The sequence below is a fragment of the Brachyistius frenatus genome, unplaced genomic scaffold (assembly GCF_029030835.1).
Source record: "Brachyistius frenatus isolate BFR_SWC_R1_liver_20210118 unplaced genomic scaffold, ASM2903083v1 Contig_72, whole genome shotgun sequence".
Taxonomy (NCBI): Eukaryota; Metazoa; Chordata; class Actinopteri; family Embiotocidae; genus Brachyistius; species Brachyistius frenatus.
In genome coordinates this window covers 1,366,399-1,391,283 of record NW_027210671.1, presented here as the reverse complement: position 1 = coordinate 1,391,283, position 24,885 = coordinate 1,366,399, and the positions used below count along the sequence as shown (strand labels likewise).

The 24,885-nt window shown below is 40.1% G+C and overlaps 2 protein-coding genes across 3 annotated transcripts in view; one reads left to right on the top strand and one right to left on the bottom strand.

The window, feature by feature from the left end:
* Positions 1-1,052: 1,052 nt before the first annotated feature.
* Positions 1,053-24,885, bottom strand: part of pi4kab (phosphatidylinositol 4-kinase, catalytic, alpha b) — a 28,082-nt gene continuing 4,249 nt past the window's right edge. The window contains exons 10-55 of one of the 2 annotated variants that reach the window (XM_069707843.1): positions 24,714-24,810; positions 24,392-24,583; positions 24,161-24,261; positions 23,858-23,987; positions 22,949-23,078; positions 22,771-22,866; positions 22,468-22,651; positions 21,805-21,908; positions 21,374-21,542; positions 21,233-21,283; positions 17,322-17,430; positions 16,662-16,798; positions 16,418-16,551; positions 16,190-16,272; positions 16,032-16,102; positions 15,765-15,889; positions 15,595-15,676; positions 15,291-15,374; positions 14,888-14,977; positions 14,600-14,719; positions 13,683-13,697; positions 13,441-13,533; positions 13,191-13,347; positions 12,973-13,100; positions 12,697-12,855; positions 10,980-11,131; positions 10,758-10,865; positions 10,519-10,646; positions 10,172-10,327; positions 9,938-10,017; positions 9,489-9,688; positions 8,949-9,039; positions 7,456-7,623; positions 7,124-7,177; positions 6,900-7,020; positions 6,662-6,791; positions 4,554-4,697; positions 4,364-4,434; positions 3,718-3,824; positions 3,489-3,593; positions 3,215-3,340; positions 2,958-3,078; positions 2,619-2,778; positions 2,439-2,528; positions 2,250-2,333; positions 1,053-2,144 (exon numbers count right to left, since the gene is read on the bottom strand). In XM_069707843.1, the coding sequence (XP_069563944.1) occupies positions 2,093-2,144; positions 2,250-2,333; positions 2,439-2,528; positions 2,619-2,778; positions 2,958-3,078; positions 3,215-3,340; positions 3,489-3,593; positions 3,718-3,824; positions 4,364-4,434; positions 4,554-4,697; positions 6,662-6,791; positions 6,900-7,020; positions 7,124-7,177; positions 7,456-7,623; positions 8,949-9,039; positions 9,489-9,688; positions 9,938-10,017; positions 10,172-10,327; positions 10,519-10,646; positions 10,758-10,865; positions 10,980-11,131; positions 12,697-12,855; positions 12,973-13,100; positions 13,191-13,347; positions 13,441-13,533; positions 13,683-13,697; positions 14,600-14,719; positions 14,888-14,977; positions 15,291-15,374; positions 15,595-15,676; positions 15,765-15,889; positions 16,032-16,102; positions 16,190-16,272; positions 16,418-16,551; positions 16,662-16,798; positions 17,322-17,430; positions 21,233-21,283; positions 21,374-21,542; positions 21,805-21,908; positions 22,468-22,651; positions 22,771-22,866; positions 22,949-23,078; positions 23,858-23,987; positions 24,161-24,261; positions 24,392-24,583; positions 24,714-24,810 (5,289 nt within the window). In that variant the 3' untranslated portion in view covers positions 1,053-2,092. The remainder of the gene's footprint in view (positions 2,145-2,249; positions 2,334-2,438; positions 2,529-2,618; positions 2,779-2,957; positions 3,079-3,214; positions 3,341-3,488; positions 3,594-3,717; positions 3,825-4,363; positions 4,435-4,553; positions 4,698-6,661; positions 6,792-6,899; positions 7,021-7,123; positions 7,178-7,455; positions 7,624-8,948; positions 9,040-9,488; positions 9,689-9,937; positions 10,018-10,171; positions 10,328-10,518; positions 10,647-10,757; positions 10,866-10,979; positions 11,132-12,696; positions 12,856-12,972; positions 13,101-13,190; positions 13,348-13,440; positions 13,534-13,682; positions 13,698-14,599; positions 14,720-14,887; positions 14,978-15,290; positions 15,375-15,594; positions 15,677-15,764; positions 15,890-16,031; positions 16,103-16,189; positions 16,273-16,417; positions 16,552-16,661; positions 16,799-17,321; positions 17,431-21,232; positions 21,284-21,373; positions 21,543-21,804; positions 21,909-22,467; positions 22,652-22,770; positions 22,867-22,948; positions 23,079-23,857; positions 23,988-24,160; positions 24,262-24,391; positions 24,584-24,713; positions 24,811-24,885) is intronic. The other variant, XM_069707844.1, reaches the window with a different exon arrangement.
* On the top strand, positions 17,791-20,522 carry serpind1 (serpin peptidase inhibitor, clade D (heparin cofactor), member 1). The gene is made up of 7 exons (XM_069707842.1): positions 17,791-17,851; positions 18,029-18,292; positions 18,631-19,274; positions 19,368-19,516; positions 19,650-19,774; positions 19,900-20,044; positions 20,219-20,522. Exons 2-7 carry the CDS (start codon positions 18,030-18,032, stop codon positions 20,408-20,410), a joined length of 1,518 nt encoding a protein of 505 aa, XP_069563943.1. The 5' UTR covers positions 17,791-17,851; position 18,029; the 3' UTR covers positions 20,411-20,522.

Genomic DNA, 24,885 nt, shown 5'->3' with positions numbered 1-24,885 from the left:
AAGATCTTCTTCAAAAGCAGAGTGCGTCAGTGCATCTTTAAATCCTTCAAAGCATACTCAAGGTCACTGTTATTATGCGAGAGGAAAACCGTTTGACAGCTGTGATGTCTGAGCTCTGTTTTAAACACATTTCATGTTAGTTCTTTTATATTTCATGTCTTGTGCACAGAGACAGCCATCTTCAAAACATCAGGCAGAATACTGTGTTAGCTGATTTGGCTTCACATTAGTTAAAAGTCAGTGGTATCTTTTTTTGAATCAGTCAAAAACAGGCCACTTAAGAGCTTGGAAATACAATATATACATCATATGCTGCCCTCTGGTGGATGTAAATAATAAATAAAACATGATTCCATCTTGACTTGCACATTATCTAACATAAACAAGGCATGTGCTACATAGCAGGAAAAAAACAACCTGTGGTGTATTACCGATCTTCAAAGTATTTTTATTGGTTTGTTTTTTGTTGTTTGTTTATACTTTTCTGGTCATAACATAAAAGTCCAATCATTTAGTATTTAAAAACTCTCTATTACAGATTTTTACCAACCCAAACGTTGAAATGTTCCAGTCACCTCACTGCACAGCCCAACATATTGATTAAAGAGAAATATATCTGCTACCACCCAGCTAAATTTAAAATGTGAATGTAAAAATAATGAACTCAAGTTCCTTCCATGATAGCAATCCATAACACTGAACCCTCCATAGACAATACACGGATGTGTTTTACATTAAACTTCATTATAATCTGTCTTTCTACAGTCAGCTGTTACTTTGGTAAATAAAGACTTTCATGTCTTCTATACTCTCCTTCCAAACTCCAAGTAAATACTAATATTAGTTGTTGTTTTTTTGCACAATATCAAACTAATGGTGACTTCTGCTTTTCCATATGTGTTTATCCTGGTTCACAAACAAAACCGACGTAATTGTAACTGATTTGTGTTGAACACCTGCAAATTTATGACACCTAAACAGTAGGTTACGATCAAGTAACTCTGTACTTAATAATGAGTGCATATTTTATAAGACATCAAATTAAAAAATGGTGTTGTTAAATTAAAAGCTCTTTATTTGATTTCATATCTTATGCATTCTCATTCAAAAGGCATGAAGATAGAAAAGGAGACAGGAAATGGGCCATGGATATAAATATAGAAAGAGAGGCAACATCTTTACAACCAGTAACAATACGTGAAGGCGTATGCGAACCATATGGACATGGAGCACAGCACTTTGGCTTACTAAAGTAATTTTCACCAAAAGCCACATTGGACACAGGCTACATGGTAGTTAACACTTAACTTCATGCAACTGCCCAACATTTAAGCTGCGTCTTACCTTCATCCACAAACAATAGAAAAATTAGATTTATGTGCATTACCGTCCCTCCCCTTTGGCAATGCTAAATATACAAAACTCAGCCCCAGTGTTTCCCGGAACTTGTGTGAATCATTTTTCACGTTGAAACTGGAAATATGAAAACCCAAAAATACAGACAGCGCAACCCATGTCTATACAGTCAAGTGTCACTTTTAAATACAAGACGAGCACCATGCCACAGATCAAAGAACTCTGACTGGTCCATTAAAAAGAGAAGCACGGTAGTACAGTCAAGTACAAGATGACAGATTAGGCCACATTGGTCAGAACTGAAACCGGTCTACTTCAGCTACTTCAAGTATCCAATTACATTTCAAACCCCATCTAAAAGCAACAGAATCTATATTCACGAACATCATAAATTATTTAAAATTGGCACAAACTCTGATAAAGTATTTAGTGAACGTGCAGATTACCAAGAGTTTGTTCTCTGAGTACACAGAAGCCAAGATGCTAGTGCAATAGTAAAATAACTAATACGATTCATTTCAATGTAAAATAATAAATAAGGGACAACTAATAAAAAAGGAAAATATGTTCTGAGAGGAAACAAGAAGCTAAAGCAAACACAAAGGACAACATCCAATAATCAGCAGATACAGTGAGCCACAATCTTCAACGGTAAACAGGAACAAAGGCACATACGCAAACTTACGCACGCACACCATGTACCAGTCAATATATGCACATGCTTAGGCACAAACGTTTAATATGGGATCTGGTTTTGGTAATACTGGATCATGTCGTAGGTTTTACTCCTGTAAAAAAAAAGAAAAGGGATGCAATTGGGCAAAAGCTTTCTAGAAACCAACATTTAAAAAAAAAAGAAAAAAAAACAACGAGAATCTGCACACTGTACCGACCTGCTGTTGAGGAAGCAGTTCTGGATGACTTTGATGATGAAGGCAGCTGCATCTTTCTCGCTCAAACCCGGGTTGAATCGCTGCCTAGATGAGAGAAATTAGAATATGAGCCACAACAGCATGACATTCACGCTGCTTATCTGCTTCTTCACATTCATAGTAACACCAAAGCGCACAGGCGTGACTCACTTGAGCAGTTTGATGGTCTGTCCTCTGAAGCAGGGAAGGCCAGTGTCCAGCATGAGGTTAACTAAGGAGACCACTCCGTCCATGTAGGGCCTGATTCACCACAACAGCTTAGTTTAATATTACACAGTACCCATCTTCAGCGTGCAGTCAACAGTTACTTCAGCACCACTACATATTCACCTGACAGCCAGGTATCCCCTCACACACATCTCCATGAACCACTTGAAGGGCGTCGCCTCCATTTTCCCCCCCATGATCATCACCATCTCATCGGTCAGCTTGATGTCTGGCTCCCAGCCGAGGTTTCCTCCAGGAGAACTTTCAAACATGAACCCAAAGTCTGGCAACACAGAGAACGATTTATTTTTAGCTTTTTGAATGAATTTTAGTCGCTATAAAAGATAGTTAGCTGATACTGAAAACTTTTTCAAGATTGGTGATCCATGACAAAGTTAATGTTTTTTGATACATTGTTTAAAATGTCTAAAAACATGTTTTAGAAGAGCACACAATGCACACCAATGTGGATGAGGTGGCCCTGGCTGTCCAGCATGATGTTGCCGTTGTGTCTGTCTTTTATTTGCAGCAGGAAGAGCAGCAAGCTGTAAGCTGCCATGCTGCGGATGAAGTTGTACCGCGCCTGAAGAGACAGATTGTGGAAGGAATATCAGAATGAAGTAGGTACAATACTTAAACCACTGAGAATTATGGTACAACTTTAATGGCTGACTGATGACCGGAAAAGTTTGTCCAAGGTTGTGAGACTTGGCGTTCACCTTCTGGAAGGCCAGTGTGGATTCATCGCCATACTGGTTCCTGAAATAGTCGTACATGCCGAAGTCTGTCTGTCGGCCCAGTTGGTCCCGAGACTTGCAGTCCGGGATGCATTCAATCACTCCGCACTGTGGTGGGGCATCAGAAAAAGCAAGAATAAGAAGGGGGTTGATTACAGGTATCAGACAGCTCCACCGTCTTAGTGAAAACTTGTTTCGTAGATTCTGACAGGAAGATCGATGAGGAGAAGATAGGATAAGTTTCATATGAACTTACTCCAGGAGCTGTGGCCACAACCCTGTAAGGAAACACGTAGAGATCCAGGCCCACCAGCTGGAAGATGTTCTTAAACAGGCTAATGATCTGAAGTGCCAGCATGTCCTGTCAACACAGATGAGCAAACGGTGAAGAAAGGGAAATCTGGCTAAAATAATTAGTTTAAGTCCAACAAAGAAAGGTGATTGCAGAATGGAAAGTGAATGGACCAGAAGTGTGAAGCCGATACCTGTCTGCAGTCATCGCCAACTTTAAAGATGGCCGCCTGCCAGCAGATCCTCTTGGCCTCCTCTTCATTCTTGTCGTCGTCCACAGAATCTGAGCGACACAGCAGACCTGATGGGAGGATGTCAGGACACACCGTCAACGCACAGGCTTTAAAAGAATAAAATCTACTGTAGATTGCCTTAAAGTCACAGTCCACTCAAAAATGTCTTTTGGTTTTACGATTTCAAATTTGTCTGCTGAAAGTGGAAAGTTTTTTTGAGCTAAGCTGAAATTGGAATTTAAGTTGTTACCTGTGAAAAGATTTATGACAACACATCTTTTTTGGGGGCCAACCCTGATCCAATACAAGTGTGATTTGTAAAATGAACCCCGGCATTGCCCATTCATTGCAAAGGTATTTTCAGTAATATGGGGCACATCTTGTATCTAATCATTTTCTTTTGAAATGAGAAATATTTCTATAATCATAGACCCATTTTTGCAATGTTGGACGAGGCATAGATGCATATTTACATTTAAGACTTTTTAACAAGGTAATTAAACTTTTTATAATGGAAAAACCATGTGAATACAAATCATTACACAAAGCAAGGTATTTCCATCTCTGTTGGAACATGTCTGGACGAGACGTTTAACACTGACATTACCTTCTTTTTCCAGCTCACTGACTCCACACCTCCTAACTTTGAACTTGGCCAGGTAGGGAGCTTTGGCAGCACTAATAGAGGCACACAGGGTAGAAAAGTGCTGTTGAAACAATTCAGTGACGCTTTCACATTTCTTTGTGAATTCTTTTAATTCTTGAGACTATAAAAATAAGTTGGTTTTGAGGCCCACCTCTGCATGGGGGTCCCAGACTTATAGTCTATATCCAAAACTATGGCCTCAGGGTTACTGGGAAGATAACAGCCAGGTTGGACTTTGATCTGTGACATGGCTTCCAGGCAGGCCTTCTTCCTCTCCTCCCCTTTGGGAAAAGGTCTGACAAAGACAAACAAAAACAAGTTGAACACACTAGGTTTCCAAACTCCTATGTCTCCACCTCTGTTACAGAGAATAACATGCATGAGTATCTCATCGAATGACTGCAGACTACAAATGGCAGCCAGGCTCTTCTGTAAGTCACAGAGGGAATTCACTGGGGGGGGAGAGTAATTGAGTGGAAGCCCGGGGACAGCAGAGCTTTCTCCCCTGGCTTGTCGCAATTATTGCTGTAATGAGGGCAGAGGGGAATTTGTCCCCCTCTAGTGGGCTGACAAAACACACTCTGTATGAAAAGCTGTCAGAAAACAGCTCATCAGACACGCAGTGCTCACACCGGTGGACAGGTAGTCAGGGTGCAGGAGTAACACGGCATGGTGTTTTCCACAATAATGCATAACCAGAGTGACAATAGAGCAACCAATAGCCAAACAAATGAACAACAGAGGGATTTGGAGAGCAAAACTCTGGTGGCAGGGAAAGGAGCAAAACATCTTGACTCATGAGACAACTTGTTATTACTTCATAAACACCTTGAAGTTTACTTAGAGGACTCTAACAGAAAAGTTAAACTGTAATAAATACTTTGAGATCTTTTTTACTCTTTTGTTTAAATGTCAGATCATAAGCATATATTGTATGTATGTATGTATATTATTGTAAGTCGCTTTGGATAAAAGCGTCAGCTAAATGAAATGTAATGTAAGGTAAAATGTAATGTATGATTACTTGAGGTATCATTTAATCGAGGAAGACAGTGAAGAAAGTCAGATAAAATGTATAAATGTAAAACATGGGTGATAGGAAAGCCATCAAAATGAGAGATGAGACAATGATGATAATAATCAAATAATACAAATTCAGCAAAACAGAAAGGAGAAGAAATAATAATCAACGTTCTGTCTTTCAGTAAAGGGGCTGTGAGGCTTTAAGCCGCAATCAAATAGTTTAGAGACTGCTCCTGTTGCGCCCAAACGCAGTAATGTGCATGGAGCATGTGGCAGCTATAACCTTATTAAGTATTTCAAGTTACGGCACTCGATCGACATCAGCACCAAGTCACACATGTTTTTGTGAACACTGATTTTAGGTCTACGGAGACCTTCGAAATGATTTAGGAAATCTACAGCAATGAAGCAATGAGCTGGGCGAGGCGTTTGGTGTAGAATTTGGGTTTCAAGAGGGGCAGAACGTCACTGTCCTAGACAGAAGAAGGTACTTCAGGTCAGGAGCACAACCAGGTGGGTTTTCTTTGACATTGGCAGCGTTGGGCACCGTGAATTCGTCTCCCAGGGTCAGACTGTCAACATCGAGTTCCACTGTGACATTCTGAGGCATTTTAGGAAAGGTATTTAGTGCAAACGACCTGAACTGTGGGGGGATGGCACTTTGGTTCTCCAACATGGCGACTTCTTTCTAGTCCCCAAAAATTTGATGAGCACTGCGCTCAACTTTCAGGTCCATGGTGACATTGCATGTACGTACCAGTAGTCACAAAAACACATAACACTCAGGTGATGATGATGATCAAGTGGTGCAACTTGGAATACTTAGGACAGTTACTTCTTCCCCCTGTTCCATTCACATCACTGTGCTGCGCTCCGTTTGTGCAAAACAGGAACAGTCTCAGAAGTTTTTGATCGCAGCTCGTATGTAGGCCTTGTTGTGTGTTGAAACCTTATTAACTAAAAGTAACATTTATTTTACAGGCAGGAGACATAGCCCTCAATTTAAAGCACTCCCAATACCCTCAAAGAGTCCCTGCTCACTGACCAAAAAATACATTTGAGTAACTGTTCACCTTGGCAGAGCGTCTCTAAAACTGATACTAATACTCAACTGAAACCAATGGACCCCAGAGGGAAATTAATCTAAATCTGCACTGTCACTTTGGGAGAAGTTCAGTAGTAATAAATGGCCTAAAACATGAATCAAATAAAAAAAAGAGTGAAGTGCGTTCCTACTTGATAAGGGCCGACACGTTGGTAATCTTGTTGAAGAAGTCGAACTCTCTCTGGTAAAAGTCTTTGGCGGCGCCAGACAGAGAGCCAGTGATCTCCTCCACCATCTGTTCAAGCAGCTCACCTATGTCAGCTGCAGGGAGAGAGAAAATCAGAGTTTTTTTTTTTACATGTGTAAAGTTCACGTGTTGTGGTGTGGATGTGTTGAGTCAGATGGAGATAGTGAGGGTGAACTTCTCACGGTCTTTCGTGTTTCCTTCCTCATCCAGGTATATGTTGGTCTTCATGTTCCAGATGAACTGGTGAGCCAGCAGTTGAGACTTCTGAGCGGCCCACATGATGTACTCTCTCACGTAACCCATCTACGCCAGGATGTGACGGGGAATAGAAGGGGAAAGCTGTGATCATTTGACTTTCTTAAGAGAGGTGTAAATGTATTTCCAAATGCAGAAAATCTGTTTTTACCTTGTCATATCGAAGTGCTTGGACAATCTGAGGAATGTAAAATAAAATGGCATTCTAGAAACAGTGAGAAAAAAAAATACTTTTATCAGCGAGAATAAAAACAACTGCTTATGGATAAGACTGGACCATTAGGATTATTAGTGTGAATGGCCCCTGACAGCAGTACCACAATCAACTACATGTCAATCTTCAGTTCTACCTGTCTTTAAATCTATATGGCACTTGAGGAAATGATGGTAATTTTATTGCACAAAGATTAAAAACACATCTGAGACAAATGACTATTACTGCTTGTGTGCTTGAATGCTTGTGTGCCGTGTATGTGTCCGTACAGGAGGAAAGGAGCGGAGCACTTTGACCCCGTACTGGGCTGTGAGGGGGTGAGGAGGGTACATGGAGGAGAAGTAGGACAATCCAGTTGGGGGGTCTGCTGGGGCCCAGCACAGGATATGACTCAGCTCTGGAGAGTCAGCGTCGATTGTGTGCCAAGTCACCAGGAACTGGTGAAAAATATCAAAAAATGATTCAAATTAGCCAACATTTACATCACCCTCAATGTGCAGCATGTATCAAAGGATCAAGACTGATGGTGTGCTAACAAGCCTCCAGAGGAAGCTGTGTTTATTAGTTGCTAAAGTGACTGGAATAAACAAGTATGAGATGTCAAAGAGAATTATCTGCAAAATTATAGAGGTCTTTGGGGAAGGCCGTGCTCTGCCTCCCCGGCCTCTTCTTTAAACAGGTACGAGGCTCATTAAGAGCTCAATCAGGCAGAACTAAACAGAAAGGACTAGAGGAATCTATAGGGAAGAGATGGCTCAATAACACAATCATTTCTTATGCGACAACACAAGAAGTGACAAACACTTTTTTTTTTTTTTAACTTAACAAAAAAGCACAAGTGGGAACTTCAAAAGCCAAGAAACAAATCAGGAGTGGTGTGTAGTGTTTAGTGACATCTGGCGGTGAGGTTGCAGAGTGCAACCAGCTGAACACTCCTCACCTAACTCACCCTGTGGTGAACATGAAACTTGAGAGGCCCTCTCACAAACACAATTTCAGGTGGTTATACACTAATGAAAACACATTATATTCCATTTCTGCCAATAGATTTGCTTAAATCTGAGAAAAGAGAGTCAACAGCATTCAAATGGTTTTAGTCATGTGAAATCATTTTGTTTCATTAAGTTTCTGTAGGTCTGTGATGGAAATGGATCCAATGGTCCCTTTGACTGACTTTTGTACTGTGGGTCAACATAGGCAAACCTGAGACAAAGACAGGAACCACCAGAAGGGACAAATACTCATCATGTGAAATTGCCACATGTATTTCAAGATAAACCAGGTTTAAAGGGGAAACGTGACTCATCTCCATATGTGGAGATCTTTCTGAAACCAAGGACGAGAGGGCTCAGAGACGAGATGGCAAGGAGCTGATGTTTATATGTTTTTCTGACTCTCCTCGATCGAGTATGAAATATTTCTGCTGAAGACATCAGATGGTCTTCTGAGGCTTTTTCCTGTAGTGTTGACCAACTCCACGATTGAAGACAGATTGCTATCTTCTCAAACCTCACAATGCGGCCATGTTGTAAGCTGTCTATTTTCATTACCCTTTTTTTCCCCCTATTTTCCAACTGCTTAAACCCACTGAATGTTAGAGCACTTCAACCCACTTCGTGTAAGCTAGTCTTTGCCCCTTTAAAAATGTGTATCATTGTCTGCTCCCAAATATTTCAGAATAAAAGCACCATGAATGAAACCAAGAGGATTTCAGACACAAATGCCATTGTGATGGTTTGGAGCAGCAGGTGGAGGACCTCACCTTGACTGCTTCAGGAACATCACACACAGCAGCCGGATCCATTCGCACCAGACGAGTCACCTCAGAGACAATTGACTCTGTGTTTTTAAATCTGAAAAATAAATAAAAAAACTGAATAGGCGCACGCTCCCATGAATGACTCTCTTCAGATAAATGCCATGGGCCACTTATCCTTATTCAACAACAAGATAAATAAATGAATAAGGTATGCACATTGATTTAAAGGGTAAAATAATTGGTTCAGCTGGTCCGTTGAGGATATTTTCATTCAGATAGAAACTGTGCAATACCGTTTCACACACATTAATGGTGTGGGGTGATGTTATAATCTTTGTAGGGCTGTAGTTCAAGCATTGTTCAGCATCCTTAAGGAATAATCACCAGTGTGAATACAGTTGTGGATTTCACCTCTTAAATCTTCACTTATTGGCTTGGTCAAAGTTCTCCAAATTGTTTTTAAGACAAAATTCATGACACTTGTGTTTTAACGTTGATGAAACTTGGTATACAATACATTTAGTTTCATTTTATTTTGAATACCTAGCAGGCAGCTGCAGGGCGAGGTAAGGTGCGATGTTCCAGGCCAGGTTAACGTTGTCCTTCCACTGTTTTTCAGTCAGGCTGATGTATTTGGACCTCCAGTTAGCGATGCTGGTCTCCACTGACTGCTCTGTGGCAATAGCAAGCTCTTGAGTGGACAACGGGTTGTACCATATTGTCAGCCGCTCAATCTCACTGGCCTGGAAAAAGACAAACAGGTTTAAGTAAGAGGAATTTAAATTGCATCATCGAGTTGAAAACATGGTGGGACAGGAAGTAGCTTTTTTTGTAAAGTGGAAGACTAACCCTAATCTTAAACTATTTGCTTATTACAAATCCCCATAAAGATGCAGGTACATCACAACATGCAGATATCCAATGACTTTGTGCAATGATCTTAATTACCATATATGTTTTTAATGTTAATGGTTTCTGAAAAAGGTAAATACCAGTAAAGCAAGTAGCAGAGTCCTGCGTTTCATGTAATATTTGTGCAGCTGAGATCCTCTGTTGCTCTTTTTAGACAGTCCTGAAACAGTATAGAAGCAATACATGATTAATACATAATGACATAATTCATCTAAGAATAGTCATATGAGAGAGGTTAAGTTTCACAGTGACCATCCTTGCAACAAATGGCTAATCACTGCACATTTAATTTTAACATTTTGTGTGTGTTGCACCTGATTTCTTGGATATGGTGGACATCCCTGAGGACAGAGGGTAGGTGTTGATCCATCCCTGAGCCACCTGCTGCCTCTGGCCTACTGCTGCATCAAGACTGCTGCGGCTGTCTGTCACCATTGCAGACAGGCTGTTCACCGACATGTCTTGGGGATCTACACAAAGAAAAATATGATAAATCTGTCCGACAATTCCCTGTGGACAAAAATCCCTTTTCACATTAGTATAAAATCACAGAAACAAAAAAATATTGAATCCGTACATCGTGTGAAGTCTCAGGTTGTGTGAGGTAGTAATTCATTTATTATTAGAGAACCATTAGGCCACAGTTTTCTCAGTGCGGTACCTGGGGGAACCAGCTGGCTGGCAGCCAGATACTTCTTGTCAGACTGCAGGCTGGCATAGAACTTGATCATTATACTGATGTCTTCTCTCAGCCTCTTGTCTGTCTGAGTGGGAAACTTGGGAGCGACACTACACAAAAACAGAGAAGACAAAGAGGTTGGTGGACAGAGACATAGCTTTAAATCACACTAAAAAAGATTTTTTATTTTTTGCCAAAAGAAAGATTTTATTTGTTTATACCTGAAGTAGTCAAAAGCTGTAGAATAGATCTTCTCTCGAAGCACATTTCTGATGGTGGCATTTGTCACAACATCAGCATGCAGAAGAGTCAGACCCAGAGTCAGCAGTCTAAAATAAAGCCAAGTGATGACACAATAGTTTAGGATTTTTTAATGATGACTTTCTCGCTGATTATTTTTTTTATAGTATTTAATATCAATTTGTAATAAGGAGAATTAATACCTGAATCTAGGGCCAATGGCAGCAACATGTTGGTTTAGGCTGCTTTTGGATCCTCCGACATTCAGAGACAGTGATCGCTGCAAAATGGAGGTGAAAATCTCCACCTGGTCAGCACTACTGTACTTGGCTATTTCAAACCTCTGCACCAGAAACTGGAGGAAGATCAGGAGAAAGGAAGACTGTGGTTATATTTACCACCCTTATACCCTTAAAGTAATAAGCTAAGTTCCATTTTTTGAAAAATACATCAAAAGGAAACTTTGTAATAAATTTATGGAATGATATACTGTATAAGCTACATGTAAAAAATGTATATACAAAATTATTGTATTTGCCTATACCATACACTATGTGTACTCTTTATTATAAACTTTCCACCCAGAGGCAAGGCAAGTTTATTTATATAGCCTCATTCAAACAAAGGCAAATTAAAAAAAGGCAATTTAAGTGCTTTACAGCAGCATGAAAATACATAAAAAAGACATTATGAACACATTAAAATTGCATTTAAAAGACAAAAAGAGCTGAAGCAAGTAAATAAATACTTAAAGATAAAAAAAAGTTATGTATTTCATTTATTGGAAAGATTCAGCAAACGTTTTAAGCCCTGATTTAAATGAGCCAATCTTCCACAAATAAACACAAGAGCAACTTTTTCCTCTAATTTGTTTTAACAGAAATATTTTAACTGTTGCTATGTGTTTAAGGTGGTAGTAGGCTGATTTTGTAATTGTCTTTATATGGCTGTTAGAGTTTAGTTCTGAGTCCATTATTTTTTCTAAAATAATTATTTTTTATCTATCGCATTTGTAAATTTTCTGATATTGTGTGCACCCTTTGTTTTTCGATACTGCTGTGATGACTGAATTTCCCCACTGTGGGATTAATCAAGTCTAAATCTAAATCTAATCTAAATAATTCTATCAAGATTTCCAGCTTGATTTGTAGATTTTAGTGTCAATCTTTCTTCTTTGGGGCCAAAATCCATTATTTCATTATTTTGTGTTCAGTTGTAAATAAATGTTCAGCTGTAAAAAAAATTCTGTCGCATCCACTCAATGATTTTTCTCAATGTACTTATTCAGCAAATATAAAGTAATGTGTTCAGGTTTTGACACTGTTATGAAGAGTTGTGTCATCAGCACAATTATTGTAAGAAATATCATAATATTCCATGATCTGAACAAGGGGGAGCTTGTAGATCTTAAATAGAAGAGGACCGAGAATAGACCCTAGAGGAACTTCACGTGATTTTTGTTAGCAGATTCATAATTACCAAATGATACAATGCATTCCCCATCTCGTAAATACAATTTGAATTTAGGACAATGGAAGAACGTTCAACCCTTCCAGTCAGTTGAGCAGTATATTATGGTACCACCATAGTAAGTAACACTAAAAACTAAATCCAGATGAGACTTGTTTTAAAAAAAAAAGTTGAATAACTGCAGTTCTTTAGGACCCTTGGAAAAATGTCTGAGTGATGAGAACCATTGATTATCTGTGGTGTATCTGATGTTCTGCAGTTTAGAACATCTTGGAAGAAGCTTGTAGCCGAGTGTTATATAGAGTGTCAAGGCAGCAAGTAGTAGGCTTAAGGTGTGTATCTATTTCTTTAAAGGCAGCATATTCTAGCGAGTGAAATGTACTAAATTAACTTGAATAGTCCTATGTGGAGGCACAGGCTAGTGAAGGTTAAAACAACAGTGACACTTACCTCTATCCAGAGGAAATGAGGGATGACATCAGGCGCACAGGGTGCAGGTTGACTCTCCTCTGAGACGGCCAGAGGGCCGACCTCAACCTTAGCCTCCGAAAACAAACCCATCTTCAGCTCTACTGTCATCTGCCAAGCTCCTGCCATCTCACGCATGAACTAGGACCACGGAAAAAGAGATGATGACAACTAATCTATTCTAAATCTTGAATCAAAATATACATCATGTCAAAAATTCTTCTTGATGATTTCATGAGAAGAACTAAATAAACATACGGGCACTTCAACTCCATTGTGTGCAGCCAGGAGCCACTCCCAGCAGGCAATCGCAGTTTCCATGCCATGTTCTGTAAACATCTTAAGAGGAGACCAACAGAGGTGGTGCAGGAGCAGTGGATTGCAGTCTGAGAGACAATATATAGGAAATGACTAATTAACTGAACAACAAGCCCAATCACTAAAAGACATTAAATATCAAATTAAATGAGCCTCACTTTTGGTAGTTATAAGCAGGGCAGCCATCTTGAACATAGCCTGGGTGAAGGCCTCTGGGTCTTTTCTGTCCAGAGCACTGGTCATCTGATGGATCATCAGCTTGTTGAGATCGGATTGGCTGTGAGTCGCCTCAGAGAACTGCATCATTCCAGCCACCTAGACAGCAGATAAACACACAGGAGAATCATACTGTAAGCACAAGGTCTCAGAGAGCATAAGAATACAAGAATATTTAGGAACAGATTTTACCTCTCCTGTGTACCGGTTTCGCAGGTTGAGTGATGCCATGAAGTTGGAGTAGTCCTTTTTCACACATGCTGGTCTCTCTGTCAGCTGGGTGGTCTAATGGGAAAACACAGTTTAGGTGCCATGTAGGGTCACACAGTCACAAGCTAGGAAAGTAAGAAGCATAGCTGTACTATAAAACTTCAGCATGTACTGAAGGTAGCATGCCTTGGCCCTGTCTCTATGTATTTAGTGTTCAGACCAACCTGAGGGAAAGCAGCCTACGGTTGGCCACATGGTGGAGGACAGCACCAGCATAACCAGTTAGCCAAATGGGCAACCAGCCAGCCAACCAACCCACCCGTCCATTGCAGGTAAGCAACCAGGTAACCAGCAAATCCGTAAACCAGCCAAGCAACCAGGTAGGTAGTTCGGTGCAGTTTAATAAAGACAAAATACAACAAATGGAGCAAATGAAAAGACGAATATCGCCGGATGCAAGCCCAAGAACATGTAAGAAATGCAGAGCAAGCAAAAAAAAATGTCACAGACTAGGAAGCATGCACACATGGACATACAGTACTGTAAAGAACTGGACAACTTCACTCCAGTTGTTTACACGGCGACACAATGCATACAGAATAAAACACATTGCAAAAAGGACACAAGGCACTTCTGCTCAGTGCTAACAAAACTACAAAGGCTTAAACAAAGCAGCTAAATGGCACATTTGTTATGTTTAAATGCCATTGATGTTGGACAAATGTTAATAAGCATTATATCAACACGCCTGTGAGGCTATTAATAGATAAAGAAATGCAGTTTTAAAGTGTGCATTATGTTTCAGGTACATTATGTTACCAAAACGCTGCTGCGTCCTGAAGAAGTGAGGTATCCTTTAATGCTAACTGACTATAAAAACATACTCTTTCTGTCTTTTTGATGATGTGCATCTTAACAAAATTTCAAGTAATTAAATTTTGTGACATTTGTTTTGCAGTTTTTGTACATGTTGATATGTGAGCGGTAGGTTGTATTGAGGAATTTTTTTATGACCACGCACATCACCATTTAAATTCAGATCATCATTAGTCTGTGGAAATCTAATATTTACGGGACATTAACTGTAATGGTCAGAAAGGGTTTGTGTGCAGACAAGCACGGATGTGCATCTGTCACTCACGCCTAGTGTAGTACTCTGTCTGTTCAAGCCGGCGAAGTGAAGTATACTCTCTGTGGCCATGGCGAGGCCAGTGTGCTGGGACAGTCCTGACACCCAGTTCTGGTGCTTGTTCAGGTACTCCTGCGTTCAGAAAGGAGGAAAAGGAAAAACAGTGATAGAACGGACATGGGCGACGATGACTTTTACGGTTTTTCAAAATTAAGGAGGTAATAGTAGCTACAACTGCACTTACTACATTTGTTTAATCTCTGTTGGCCATTCCTTACACACAAATGTAAAGACACTGACCTGTAAGTGGGACTTTGTGACTGAAGGAGCCCATTTCATTGCCTCCTTCAGGATCTCACCACAGCGAGCAGCAAAGTCCTTTACTATGCTCTAAGAGGAAATAAGGGCATTAAATTACTTCATGAGGGGCAGGAAAGCTGAGCATTCAGTTATAATAAAATATATCCTTGCACAAAAAAGCTAAAATTAGGCCTGCTCTTTTTTGATTTTTTTTTTTAGAATAACATAAAAACTTTAAATCTGACCAACAGTTCAATTATTTTTTTTGTCAAAATCATTACAACACAGTTTCATTTAGCTTCCAAAACCCAAAATGAATTTAGACTAACTATGACGCCAGCGTTTAAAACCAATACTGTGCTGTCCCCTAGTGGTCATACGTGTAAATCCAATCCAAACTCACCTCTCGGGCTTCATATGTGTCAGGAACAGTGATCCTGTATGGGGTGTCTGGGATATCATAGTATGGCTGATCCTTATGAACGTCCTGAATTAACGCAGAAGAAATTTGGTGCAACTGAAGTTTATTTATTCAAACACTTCCCTGAGGTTTAAACATTCAAACAATAATAAATAAAGCTGTTTTTTTCCACCACAAAATACATTGTGTAAAGACTTGCTAACTCCATACTATCTTGCACATTGTTGGGATTTAAACCAACAACCTGGCAATTTTTCATTCACACCAGGCCTCTCCTGATACTTACAGCACTTAGTGACAGAGAGAGAGTCTGTAAAATATCCAACATAGTCTTCAACACACGACCACTCCAAAGCAGATGAGGGAATCTAGTGGCGATAGAGGGTGATAACAATACATATATAAAGGGATGAACAAAAAGGAAGCAGACAAGCTAATAGATTAATTACTACTCACGTCTCAGCCAGACCAGAGAGGTATTTGTCTGCCACTCTGCGAATTCTCTTGTGGGTGTGGTTAAAATTAATCAACAAGAACTGGGCGTGTCGCTCTAGTTCCTCCTCATGCCCTTTGGTCTTTGGCTGAAAACATTAGAAATATACTGATTTTTTTTTTATCAGTATCAGTATTTTTATCCAGTGGCAAGAATAAAATCTGTGCTCAGTAAAATGTCCAGAGCCTCTGATATTGCTTGCTAGTTTTTGAGGAAACAATTCTACGAACCTTATCAGCCATCATCTGGAGGAAGACATCAAATACCTTATCGCCAACACAAATAATGCACTGCATCATACCTGCAAAAAAAAAAAGGGAATTTGAGAAAATTAATTACATACATTGAAGAACAGGGTAGCCAAAGGGAACAAGTATAAAGCCCTCACCAGATTTGTCTTTCTGGATGGCTTTGTCTTCAAAGTATCGAAACATAACCTGGAACCTGTCCGGGTCATTGGATCGCAGCATCCTGAGAGAGTACAAGAGAAAGAGTTGAACATTCAAACAAAACCACAAGAGAAAGGGTTACACACTCTGACCTCACTTTATTAAAGAGTCCGTGGTGACAAAAGATGAGAAATGTAAGCCGATTTTGTAATCGCAATGGAGCTGACCTCATGTACTCTAATCGGTAGACTGAGAGCAGGTATGTGGACATGGCGAAGTCAAGCTTGTTGATGAGGGCAGATCCTTCAGGAGGCGGGTCGAGGAGATTGCTGATGGTTGTCCGCAGCTCACTCAGCTCAGCCTGGAGGACAGACATTGACAATCTAACAATTAGACCTGGTGTTGCTATTTTCACAAGTTTTTGAACTTCCACAATGCAAGAAACAAATAACTAGATTTGGAGGAGTGTACCGGTGTCACGGTGTCATTTTTCAGAGCCGAGTTGTACTGCAGTTCGGAGCGAAGAGGTTCTCCACTGGGGAAGGTGAGAAGAGGAGACGTGGTGGCAATCTCACAAACACCTTCATACCACTCCTCTGGCCAAAGACCTGAAAGGAAAAAACATATCCAGAAATGCAGGCGCATGTTGATATGTTAATATCTCTGAATAGGTTATCAAACCTATGAACTACCACTACAAAATATGTTTTTGATTGTATTTAATGATGACTGAAGAAGCCATAAATCTGTCTTTATCTTAACAAATAATAAAATATTTTAATTTCCCCACTAAGTGTGAAATCTCTGCAATTACTTGAAGGTACATTCACAACACTATCATAACCTCTTTTAACTCTTCTTCTTTCAATAGTCAGGGCACACAAATCTGAGAAAACATAGAGTCAATGATCAACAAATAAAGGCAGTAACCACTTTGGTATTTCAAAACTTCACAGGTCACAGCTAAGTTTCAAAACATCACAACAGAACAGGTAAGATTTGTCATGTGATTTGGGGAAGTTATTGGCCAATAAAGCAAACTCAGATCATCAAGTTTCAAATATCAGCTCCCTTTCAGGTTATATGATATATTAAAAAAAAAACTTTATTATTACTTCATTCCTTGCTCACCTGATCCTTCCACAGCAAAACCCATGACCACAGAGTACAACCAGAAGTCCCTGAACAGTTTCTGGAGGCGGGGCTTCGCCTCTTTGATTGGCGGAAGACGCCTGGTCAACTGAGTCAGAAAAACAGACAATAAAAAGGGTAAAAAATGTAGACTGATTAATGCTGTATTACACCAAGTACCACACACTGTTTAAGGGCAAAATGGAAATTACTTTGAATACAATCAGCTAAAATCGTTTTGGACACTGCACACCAGTAAAATAAAGTTATACAAATAATATAAACAAACGGCTCCAAAACATAATACCAGACTACGAGGCCTTTAATTGTTAATCAATACCAAATTTTCTTTACAGATGAACTGAATTGTGAAGAGTTAAAGATTTTAGTCAGTCACAGGACTTGTTGGTCTGTTTGATCTGGTCTATTTGTTCAGGAGAAGCCCACATCAAAGTTCAGTTTTGTATTCAATTCTTTGCTCCTAGTCTGACAAACACAAGCAGAGCACTTCCCATCAGCACACAGTGAAGGTAAGTCATTTGACAGACTGAGACTGTTGTTAAAATACCTTGGTGTAAACCTTTTGTATTATTAAACCATGAAGACATTATCTTGCAGCTACAGATTAATTCAAATGTAATTTAATCAAATCTACAAGCATTAACTAGTTCATACTGAATGTATGTTCCCTCTGTCTCATTCTTCAGGATGTGGGTCATCACTGTCATCTCTGTGGCCTGTCTGCTGGCCAGTCCATCCCTGGCTGGGATCAAAGAACTCAGCACTCACTTCACTGACCCTAAACCGGACACCCGAGGCTTTGAACCGGGTGATGCAGTGGATATCGAGGCCATCCCCTTGGAGTTTCACAAAGAGAACACTGTCACTAATGACCTCCTTTTTGATGGCTTTGATGATGAAGATTATATTGATTTTGATAAGATCCTGGCTGCAGGCAGTGACGACTACATGTACGTTTTATTTTATACATTTTTACTAGTGGTGAATTATATAAAATGTATTGTTAAGAAAAGAAGTGTAAAGTAATGAAGTAAAAATACTTGCATAGGTTAGGCCTTAACAAGAACAAGACAGAACGTAACATTTATATATTTGTGTTGGTGGCATTTTTCTTAGCACTGTTGGTGATATATGTATATAGTGTACATATACAGTAACACATAAATAGTTACAGCTATTAAGAAATATGTGTAATCAAAAGTTTAAAAATGAAACACTAAAACAGCCAGAGTTATTGTTCTTTTGAGTGTTTAAATGATTAAATGATGAATTTATGATTGTTTTCCAGTGAAGGAGATGAGATCGATGAGATTGCCACACCAGCCCCAGACATCGACATTTTTGCCGAACCCTCAGACCCGAAGATTCGCCGTGCCAGACTCCTCCGACTGTTCCACGGTCGGTCTCGCCTCCAGCGCCTCAACGTAGTGAACGCCCATTTTGGTTTTAACCTCTATCGGAGTCTTCGGAACGATGTCAACCAGACTGACAACATCCTGCTCGCACCTGCTGGGATCTCCATTGCTATGGGGATGATGTCTTTGGGGGCAGGACCTGGAACTCATGATCAGATATACAAAGCTCTGGGATTCGCCGAGTTTGTCAATGCCAGCCATCACTATGACAACACAACAGTGCACAAGCTTTTCAGGAAGCTGACACACAGGCTCTTCAGAAGGAACTTTGGTTACACGCTACGCTCAGTAAACGATGTCTACGTAAAGAAGGATATCTCAGTGAAAGATGCCTTCCGTACAGAAACAAAGGCTTATTATTTTGCAGAGCCGCAGTCGGTTGACTTCAGAGACCCATCCTTTCTGGACAAGGCCAACCGTCGCATACAAAAGTTGACTAAAGGCCTGATCAGGGAACCGCTGAAGAGTGTGGATCCAAATATGGTTCTGATGCTACTCAACTACCTGTACTTCAAAGGTGAGTAGAAAAAAGACCCCCCCCCCCATTTACATTTAAAAGATTTCCACGATTTCAATATGACTGTTTGGATTTATTTGTTTGTATAAACAGGTACATGGGAACAGAAATTCCCTAAAGAAATGACTCACTATCGGAACTTCCGGGTTACTGAAAAGATAAACGTGCGTGTGCCAATGATGACCAACAAAGGGAACTATCTGGCTGCTGCCGACCACGAACTAGACTGTGACATCCTACAGGTGGGCGACCTCAATGATTTTGAAGCTGACAAGTGGCCAGCTTTTTCAACAAGAATTTCTTGACAAACACGCGTACACACATAAACAAGTCAACTGAGCAGCCTAATAATGTTGTAAACTTTCTCATTTTCAGCTCCCGTACACAGGAAACATCAGCATGCTCATCGCCCTGCCGAGGAAGATCACTGGCATGAGGACTTTGGAGCAGGAGCTCTCACCCACCGTCATCAACAAGTGGCTAAAAAACATGACCAACAGGTCAGCAGCTTTCTCCCAACAAACAAATGAAAAGCAGAGCGAGGACAATGTCAATAATAAAATGCAATGGAGGCTCCGTTAGAGTTCATGGTTTGGGTAAAATTGTGGATTTTCTGTACCCTCAGGACTCGTGAGGTTGTCTTACCTCGGTTTCAACTAGAGCAAAACTATGACTTGATTGAAAATTTGAAGGCGATGGGCCTCACTGACTTGTTCAAGGAGAGTGGGGATTTCACTGGAATGACGTCTGAAAAGGTTGCCATGAACTGGGTGAGTTTGACTAAATCCGTCATGACTTTACCAAGAAATAACCACACGAAAGGCAAACATTGAAATAAAAGTCTGAGTCATTAAGTCATTTAGACTCCTTATCAACAGCAATAAATAATGCCCACTATATCTGCCTTATCAAACTGACAGACACATTCATCTCTCCCTCTGCAGCTGAAGCACCAGGGAACCATCACAGTGAATGAAGAGGGGACAGAAGCCGCGGCTCTGACCCAGGTGGGCTTCATGCCACTCTCCTCTCAGATTCGCTTCACTGTGGATCATCCTTTTATCTTCCTGATCTACGAGCACCGCACTGACTGCCTTGTGTTCATGGGTCGAGTGGTCAATCCCTCTCAGAGCTAAACAGCTAAGGTATTCATGACAAGTTACGTGTTCGGTTACAATGTCCAACTACATTTTACTGAACCGCAGACATGTTACTGAGTTTACAATATGTAAAGGTAAAATCAAGTAATGAGTCTTTGTGTTGTCTCTTACTGAACATTCAAACTTCTCTTTCATAGAGCTGAGTCTATGCGAGTGACTCAAACGATGCTCGTTATCTGTCTGTTAATGTTTTATCTGTTGCAATAGGGCAAATGGAGAACTGTGCTGAAAAAAATAACATAACTGTTGTTACTATATTGCCATAAGGTAATAATTTCATGAAGAAAATGGATGAACAAATAAATGGCATAATAAAACTAAATATAACAGTACTATAAAACAGACAAAAAAATGTCAATAAAACTTGCTACATTACATTCTTTTTTTTTTTTTTTTTTTTTTTACAAAGGGAGAGTTAATTAAAAATATGTTGCCTTAATATTTAATTACCTACTATGGTAACTAACTTAAAACTATTAATATGTTAAAACAAAGAAAAATAAGACACTTAGTAAACACGCAACATATAATGAATACATTGTACTATTCTATTACTGTTGGCTTAAAATGTATCTTTTAAGAAAAAAATAGATGTAAAAATGCAAAAGCATTCAGCGGTAATACAAATATTGCAGCTGACTGGGTAAATATTTGTCCATAGAGTTAAAATCTAACCAACACTCTGGATTCATGTGCAAGAACTCAGAGCACAGCTGGGAGATCTACATGAGTATCTGTGTGGGTATTTTAACACAAATACTTGCAGCACATGAACGTCAACTGTCTCTTAAAACTCACCACAGCAATCACTGGGATAAGGACGCCAAGATTTCCGGCACTACTTGATGCCTAGGAAGATAAGGAGCCATTAACAATTAACCAACGTGGCTGATATCAATTTCCTGTTGTGTTCTGATGTTTCTTAATGGGACCACGTACCTTCAGGGCGGGCCCCTTGTCTGAGGCCCTCTCACTGGCTCTCTTTCCCTCCAGACCAAGTTGGACAAACAGTTCTAAAAGGTTCACCATCAGTTCATCCACCAGCTGCTCCCCCTGCAGGTTGGCTGCAATGTTGGCCAGAGCGTTTATCACTGCCAGAGAGCAGTGCCTTGAGGGGAAAAGGATAGCATAGATGGAAGGAACAGTTAAACACATGTACACTCCATGTATACATTCATGTATGCGATACTAATCAAATATAACTGAATTCACCAATGTGAAAGATGATGGGCATTTACATCACCATTAAGGTCTACTGTTCACCATTGAATAGCAGTGAGCATGATTAACCATTATCAACATTCTCCCGACGGCACTGTCTCCTTTTAAGCAACTACTAATATTATGATAACTGAACAGCAGATGCTGACCTGTAACCATGATCTCTGTAGTCTTTGGTGGCCGAGTAGACCACTGAGCTGGCTTTCACGCTGATCTGCTGGAACAGATTCCACACCTCCTGATAGATGTATTGCTACATGACAAAAAGACATGGAGTAAGAAAATTATGCTTCTCACAACCTAAAAAAAACATTATTAGGAATAACCAGGGCAAATGCACAGGATCTATATCAGGACTGAGCAAGGCATTTTTCTAAGTGATCTGTATAAGCAAGCATTTGCTCGGATCAATTCTTGGTACTTTGTTAATTGTAGCCTATCACATTCTGGGCTGGCTGGCTGTCAGAAACACACCATTGCCCTCCTGTGGTGTGTCAACTGAAATACTGGATCTATTCTTAATGCACAGTGAACTGAGCAAGTAAACAGCAGCCATCAAGTTTATAGTAATTACAATGTGTCAGCCCCTCTGGAATAAGGAGAGGGGTTACTTTGGTTCTCTTCCAGCAACAGTAATAACTTTTTTGCTTTGAACAAAGAAAATCTGCATTTCTTTTCCAACTACAGCCCTAGTTTATACTTCTGAACACACCCCTGGTAGTGAAGTACTTTCCTTATGTCTCCTACCAACCATAAATGCATCAAATAATGGAGGCACGCTGCTCTACAAATGTGTAATTACTGTGGCTTACATTTCCTGTAATGACCATACAGCCAAGCTGATCTACAATGAGTACATCCAGCGGTGACGGAGGCTGGCAGAACTTTTGTTGAAGGATTTGTAAGATGTGCTCCATGACTTTTGGAGTGTCTCTCAGAGCTGCTGCAATGTGGCCCAGTGATCGGATGGTGTGATCTGGAATTAGATGAGCATCCCTGGCAGGAAGACAAGTTATATTTTTAAAGCAGTTCATTGGTGTCAATGACTTGAAAAAGAAATCTGGGTGACTACAAGAATAAATGTAGAGCATTTTTCAACTAGAAATGTTGCTCACTTATCATTCTCCTGTGAAATGTACAGACGGTTGGACAGACTGGCCAGAAAGGCCTCTACTATCACATGGTCCATCGTCAAACCAGCTTTCAGACATCTGAGAGAGAAGAGACATACAAAGATTACAAATGAATATTTACACAAAATGCATGCGTGACTGCAGTGTGTTTGTATCTAACCTGCAGATGTTGTCAATGGAAATGTCTCTGAGCTGCTCGTACATGGAGGGCTGGTCTTTCCTGTTTGACAGGATGTTGAAGGTGGCCTGAGAATGCTCATTGGTCACGTTTATCCTGATTTCTCCTGTGCCTTAAAAAAAAGAAAGAAGTGAAGATAGCACAAGGACAGACACATCAATACAAAAAGAATACAATATCAAATCTTGTATAAAATAAAGAATTTACACAGAAAAAAAGAGAAAGATCTGAGTGTAGAGCCAAATCTACAGAGCATGTTTTATACATTCACAGATGAGCAACTGATCTATTAAAAAGCAGCACTCAGGGGGACAGAACAGAAGAAGAAAAAAAAATCAGTTGCCTAAATTGCATTATCAATTGTCTGTATCTGTAGCTGTTCAGATCAATTACGAATGAGAGCCAGATCTGACACTGACACTGCTATTGATGAACTGTATGTTGGTCTTTGTATTATCAGCCACAGCACTCTTGTGTCCTTTCTTCTGATGATGTGTACTGTGCTCTGGATAAGCTGGACGGATTGTATATATTTTCACATTTTTAGGACAGTTTTTTGTTTCAGTGGTGAAATACAAAGAGAAATATGCCTTTTGATTGAAAACCCATTTCATTTAAAAACTTCATCCATCGATAGGCAGTTTCAGATTAACCTCGACTGAGTTACAAGAACTAATGCTGCAATTAATCAGGATTTAACATTGTAAGCACTCTTTCTGTGAGGTCTTACAACAAATTACAGACTCAAACTACATTTATTTGCAATATATCCTGAACAATATCCTTATTATAAGCTGTGGTGTATGTTATTACAAAGGCATGCATGCTGATAGATATGGGAGTGTTGAGCCCCCGGCTGAATTTGGATTAGTTAGTATATACAGTATATACCTGTGCTGTACTGGTTGTGATACTTGTAAAGCTTTATAAGGACAGGGGAAGGAACCACCAGGAAATCCCTGAGAGAGGTTGTGGCAGAGTGAGCGACTACTGGAAAACTCTCACACAGACGGCCCAGGCCCTGAAACAGAGGAAAATAAATTGATGCGCAATGAATAACAGAAAATAATGGCCGGGGTCAGCTTCTAAAACCCAGACAAGTAACAAGCTTCCATCCCAGGACCACTAACTTGTGAAAAATCTGTTTTATTTGAGCTAATATGTCAGTAGTCTTTCTACCATTTAGTATCATACCTGTAGGCAACAGATGAGCAGGGGCATATGAGCAATGATGACTTTACTGGAGGTTTTGGACTGCAGCTTCTCTGACAGTTTGGTGCACAAATTCTCAGCTCCTAAAAAAATAAAATAAAAAAACACCAGGGAAGGAAAAGTGATACAACCAGCTCAAACTAACATCCAGCATCCCTCTGATGGTGATGTCTAAACACACTGCGCTGCTCACTCTCCGCTACGATTGATTACCTTGCTCATCTTTGACGGCCCACACCATGAGGTCCACGCAGGCAGCGTTGGCTTGGCAACGAAGCTTGAGGGGGCTTTGTTCCCCCGACAACCCCCCCGTGTCATGAAGTACCCGCTGCAGCTCTGACTGACTGCTGCTGAACTGCTCCAGTACAAAGTCGTGCACTTCTCGTACAAATGTCGGCTGCAAGACTTAAAAACAGGAGGACAGCATGAACATTTGACAAAGCGGTACATGTAATGGACTGGAAAACTGAACAAGAGCGATCGCAAGGCTGTTAGGGTTTAATGCATAATAAATAAGCTGTATATGAAGCGTTACCTTTCATGTAGTACAGTGTGTCCCGCAGCATTTTGAACACACACACATAGAGAGGGTCACTGAAGGTTTTGTAATAGAGGTTGATTCCAGGATTAGACTTAACAACAAACAGAAGAGACAATGACAGACAGGATTATTTAAGTGATAACAGCCTGTATTGAAATTTGCATTT